Below are 6,000 nucleotides of genomic sequence, written 5' to 3' on the forward strand. Positions count from 1 at the left end.
TTAATCTTCATGAACTTATCTTTAGTCAGAAAATGCCCTTGATATTATCATTTTTGAACTCATTTGGGAAGGAAGATATAGGTTATTTTTTTGGTGATATACTGCCAAACAGTGTTGTTGCAATAACTTGAAATTGACCATTGTAATAAATCTAAAAATGTTTTTAAACATTTATCTGAACCCACCTGGTCAATTGAAATTATATATCAAGTTTGAAATTTCAAACCAGTTTTGGAAAACCTATTATTGTTTACATGTATGTTAAAGTTAACCACATCAGGTTAAGTGCATGAACCAAGTCATGTTTTTTGAACTATGCATTGTTTATTGTTTTTTTGTCACCCTGCTGTAGCAGAAGGAGCATTAATTTTTACCCTTTCTGTCCTAAAATTGGTGTACTTTCTTAACCTTTATTTTGTCTCCACCAAATGTTATGAATCTTATGTGCACTGCTAAATTCCACAAAACACAGATCAAGTGTAATTTTTGTGGCATCACATTTAGTTTCTATATGTAGAGTTATACCCCTTTGCATATGGAAAAATTGTTGAATTATTCATTTCTATTCCCTTTACCAAGTTTGCCTTGACCAAATGTTATGAATCTGATGCACAATGCTTACTGTGGATTCATTATTTGTTTGATACCAATTTCTGGGGTTTCCTGGGTACAGGTGAACCATGAATTCAAATATTCAATGAATTTCATGATTTCAATAGGCCTTTTATAGCTGACTATATGCGGTGTGGGCTTGGCTCATTGTTGAAGGCCGTACTGTGACCAATAATTGTTAATGTTTGTGTCATTTTGGTCTTTTGTGGATAGTTGTCTCATTGGCAATCATACCCCACATCTTCTTTTTTATATTTGTATACAGAGATTGGCAAAACCATGCATGAAATCAAATATCCACATAAGTTTTCAGAAATCCACAAAAACTAATGAATCCACAGTATATATTACCCGAAAACCCAGAAAAAGTGTTAATTTTTGTGGCTTCACTTTTACCATTCCAGAGTTATACCCCTTTTGTACAAATGGAAACATCGCTGAATTTTTCATCTGCTGTACTGTTCTAATTTTTGGCAATTCATGTAAACAATTTTTATGTATAAAAATAACTAAATTGTTTTCATTTCACAGTGTGTTCAGCAATCCCTTCTTGCTTCTTGATACCAAGGCACTCATAGTCTATTTCTTTAATACAAATGTAGCCTTTATTTGTCTAGAATAAGATCATTGTTCATTGAGGTGAAATTTTAACTATGACAATGCTGTAAATAGTGTGTGTTGAATAGGATGCTGGATTTTAGTGTCAATCTCTTTCAGAGTATTTGATGAACGTTTATGAATCTTTTAAACTAGATAGAAAATCACCATGTCTTATAATTAGAATATTGGTTGGAATAATTATTGTACTCATATATATTCTTTAAAACAATAAAAACTTTTTGAAATATTTCGTTGACTTCATAACTTATAACATCTTAACATACTAAAATTGTTTTAATTACAGTTATTTAGTTGAGACGTGTTTGACATGTCTACAGCCAGATCAGAAGGCTATACTCATCAAAGAAGTCTGCCTTATGAATGATATGTAAGTTTGTAAACATGTAATTTAACAACCTAGTAAATACAGGTTTTATATCAAGGTGGACCTCAGGGTGGTCTGGAGCTTAGAAAATAAGAAAGCCACACCTCATTCTTTAGTGGTACCCGTCATTGTTTAAGGAACAAATTCTGTAATATGTGTTCCAGTGGACATAATATAACAGAATATTATTATACTTGGACCTGATATTATAAAGGAATTTCTATTTTATAACACTTTTACTTGCTTGACATTTATATTACACAATATTTCTGGCCTCATCTCACTTAACATATATAGTGCACTGACAATGACATTATAATTAGGTCCTATCAAGTAATTTAATGAGTATGTATAACAATACTTGACCATTTTAACAGTCAATTGTGTATGTTGCAGAAAAGTGCATAGTGTATCAAACAATTTGTTATTTTTACAATTCTGGATAAAGGCAGTTAATTCCATTTACAAAATATTGCCTAAATCTATTAATACAAAGAATTTAACGTTGCAAAATTATAGCAAACTTTACTCTGAAGTTTTCCAAATCACTTTATTAATATCTTTTTTTAGCTCAACCAATCAAAAAGACTTAAAGTTTTTTCATCATTTAAGATCTTGTTATCTATTAAAGAAAATGTTTCTGAGGAAACCAATGGGCCAAGTGAAACTCAGTAACTTGGCTGGAATTATCATTTGAGAATCCTCTTCATAATAAATAACTATGTTGTCAAACTAAATATTGCTTGCACTTGGCACATGGTAAAATATTGAAGAAAAAATGCCTAAAAACTAAAAGAAAACTGTAATGCCCTTGTTACTAATTTTAGTAAATTGGACCAAAATACAGTAAAATGTTGGGAAAATCCATTTGAAGGACTTATTGCTACCAAACTTAGGAGATTATTTTTTGGTGATGGTCCAATACACTCAGACATGTACAAAAGCTTTACTACAAATTTTTTGGCTTTTAAAATAACTACAAAATTTTAACTAATTGATGCATTTGTGATCCCCTTTCAAAATTCCTTTCAGCTGTTTAACCTCAACAAGGCCTTTACCAGTAAAAAAAGAAAAAAAGTAAACAAAATAACAGTTATGACTGGTTATGAATTGAACAATATAAACTAAAACATATAAAGGAAATAGAGCATCAACGTGACACACGAAAAATGACATAAAAAAAAATAGTCATTTTTTTTTAAGCAAAATGTGATGCTATCCAAAATTTCTGGGGAGAACACTGATGAGTTCATATGTGTTACATTTAATGGTCTTTTTTCAGTGCCTTCAGAACAATATTGACAGATAGATATGCCAGTTCTATTGTACAGAGGATGATAGATGTAGCCAAGCCACATCAACGAAGGGTTCTGGTCATGAAAATTCAACCTTATCGTTCTACACTTTCAAACAGTCACTTATGGAAAGATGTAGCAGCATTAAACAGCATTGATAATTGATACTGTCACTCCTTACCCAAAACTACTTAAACCAAGTCATCAATTATAGATGCTGACTACTTAAAATAGAAAATTTTATGTCAATGTAATAAAAAATGAAAATTCTGAGAATGATCAACTGCTATTTGGGGTAATTATACTATTAGGTTGAAGAGTTATCATTCTAGATTTAACGAAATAGGAACCAAGTACCAAATAAATGATATACAGACTAATTCTGCTCTTATACTAGTTTTAAATTCTTTAGATTTATTAAATGTGCTATGTTATCAAGATGGTAACATTGTTTGATTATTGCTATTGGTTTATTTCATTGATTTTCAAATTAACTGTCCTTATACAAATGCAAAATTTCTAAATGCTCTTAAAAGTGCATTTTATAAATACATTATATTTCAAAGAAAAATCATGAATGAAGTGCATGTAGAGCACTGATGTAGAGTTAAAGAAAAAATTTTCAGACGCTTCTTGTACAGTGTGCCAAGTACAAATGTTTATCAATAATTAAATATATGACTAGCATGGATTTATAAATCATCTAAGAGATTTATAAATGATATTTAAATTGTTGTTTAGAGAATTATAAGTGTTTCTTTATCTTGTCCTGTTGATTGTGTCAATCAAAGGAATGAAATGCATAGAAATTGTTTTTATGTTATACATTGTGTCAGAATGCATGTATTTTTTTCTTTTTGCAGACAAAAAGAGCTTTGTCTTGTCTTCTAAACATTATATTTAAAAATGATCATGAAAATAACTGACTACATGTATGGGTTTTATGGGGTTTATTTTTGTCAGAATGAAAAAAATGTGCACATTTATTTTGTTGTTAAATTAAATTTCAAACATGTATGAAAATTTAAAGTGGAAGATTTTCATATAGATATTATTATTCAATCATTGTTCAGTTTGCCATAACAAAACCATGATAATACTCGTAGATTAGTGCTTTTTGTCTTTCATCAAATAGTTATAGTACTGGTATGATCTCAGGTGAACAAAAATGTATGTTCTAAAATCAATTTACTTGTATGTTTTGTGCATAGACTTAATAAAATGTGAAATGAAATGGCAATTTTGATTTTAATAATGAAATGGCAATTTTGATTTTAATTGATTTCAAAAGTCACAACTTGTCATGACACTACAGAATATTGCGATTCAAGCAAAATCAATGATGAAAAACCCATAAATGACCATCTAGAGGTCTATGCATGTTTGTTTTTTTTTACTTCATTATATATATATATATAGACATTTAAGGTAGCACAATACAAAGATTTTATGACTCAAACTCCAAAGTTTTTAAATGCTGTAACTTTCCTAATAATGCTAGAAAATTTATAAAATTGGTAGTTTTAGATAGCTAACAGATTACTCTTTCAAATTAATGCAGTGTTAGTATGATGCAACAATTATGTAACCTATTTTAATGTTAACTGTGTCTAAAATATTTTTCACCAAATTTCCACTTTCAAATGAAATTGACTTTTGCATAGGTATCCCTAGAGGGTTGGGTTTATTATATGTTGTTCCTATGGCCATTATCTACAAAAGGGTGTCTCAGATTTCAGATAGAATGTATAGAACAAATTTTACACCTAATTGAACATTATCTTCTTTTATGTGGTTAGGATGTTGACACTAATTATAGATGAGAGGATGGAATACCATAGAGACAATCTGATACACCCTTTTGAAGCCCATGATGTGTTGATTAAGATTTTCGTTAAAATTTTCTTTATAGTTAAAGAGATAACAGAGCTAAATTTATTCAAGTGAATTTACCCAGATTTTGCTACTAATTACATAATAATTGATTACATAATGATTGCATGATAAAAATATTGCATTCATTTAAAAGATAAATCTTTTATCTATCTATATATACCTCTTTTATTATTTTCTATGCATTCATAAGAAAGTTACAGCATTTCAAAGGTTAGTGATTGGAAGTAAAAAAATCTTTGTATTGTTCTACTTTAAGATCGTGTTTAGATCAAAATTACCATTTTCATTTCTTTCAATATTTTTGCAAGTAGTTATTTATACAATGATTTATAATTTTTTACTTTTTTGTTATTTCAAACTTTATACATATGTTACTAGTTTTGTTCATTAAAAAATATATAACTAGTCTCTATTCGAATTTATTAGAAGTTCACTAGCAATAATGTTTATAAAAAGGTGGCATTTATACATGAATATTGCAAAATACTTTCAGCAAGTCTTGAGCCATCTTTGAAATTAAACCACTGCATTGGATATAATCAAATATTTCTTTTCATTTTTAAAAAAAATAACATTTAACTGCTAGGTTTGTTGCAATAACATACCAGATGCAGTTGGAGGGATGTGTTCATAGAACAATTTCAAAATGACCATTATTAGATGATTAAGTTTTCAAAACTTAACTAGAACGTGTCTCAATAGTATAATGAATGTATACTGCATATATATAATGGAGATTTAAAGGCTAAACATTGATGAGCTAGAGGACAACTAACTAAACAAAAAATAGAACTCAAAATGTTTATCACTTTTCAACAATAAACACATACCATATTTCAGGAAAGCTGTATATAGTATAAGAGATAAAGGTCAACAATAATGCCTATTTTTTTTATTAATTTCATTCCTGAATAAGACAAATTTGTTAAGCCTTATTCAAATTCACGAAAATATGAAAGAAATCGAACAATATTCTAAACAATGTAGTATCTTCCCAGAGCCAACGTTGCTGGTTTTCCGTATTCTCAAAGGCCTTAATCACTTAAGAGTTGTAAGAACAAACATTGTTTCGACATGTGAGCACATACTGACTACCTATTAACAGTCATTCACTGATAAAAAGTTTACCATATTTAACAAATTTACTTGCAAGCCTACGAATACATTGTATTTTCTACAGTGTAAATGTGAAAACCCAATATGATGGTGAGT

At 29.0% G+C, this 6,000-nt stretch overlaps 1 protein-coding gene across 3 annotated transcripts in view; it reads left to right on the plus strand.

Annotated features, from left to right (window-relative positions):
- LOC134687601 (titin homolog) overlaps positions 1-5,149 on the plus strand; it is a 34,250-nt gene extending 29,101 nt beyond the window's left edge. For all 3 annotated transcript variants that reach the window (XM_063548021.1, XM_063548024.1, XM_063548022.1), the window contains 2 exons: positions 1,517-1,600; positions 2,880-5,149. In XM_063548021.1, coding sequence (XP_063404091.1) covers positions 1,517-1,600; positions 2,880-3,057 — 262 coding nt within the window. In that variant the 3' untranslated portion in view covers positions 3,058-5,149. The remainder of the gene's footprint in view (positions 1-1,516; positions 1,601-2,879) is intronic.
- The last annotated feature ends 851 nt before the right edge of the window (positions 5,150-6,000 follow it).

The sequence above is a fragment of the Mytilus trossulus genome, chromosome 10 (genome assembly GCF_036588685.1).
Source record: "Mytilus trossulus isolate FHL-02 chromosome 10, PNRI_Mtr1.1.1.hap1, whole genome shotgun sequence".
Taxonomy (NCBI): Eukaryota; Metazoa; Mollusca; class Bivalvia; order Mytilida; family Mytilidae; genus Mytilus; species Mytilus trossulus.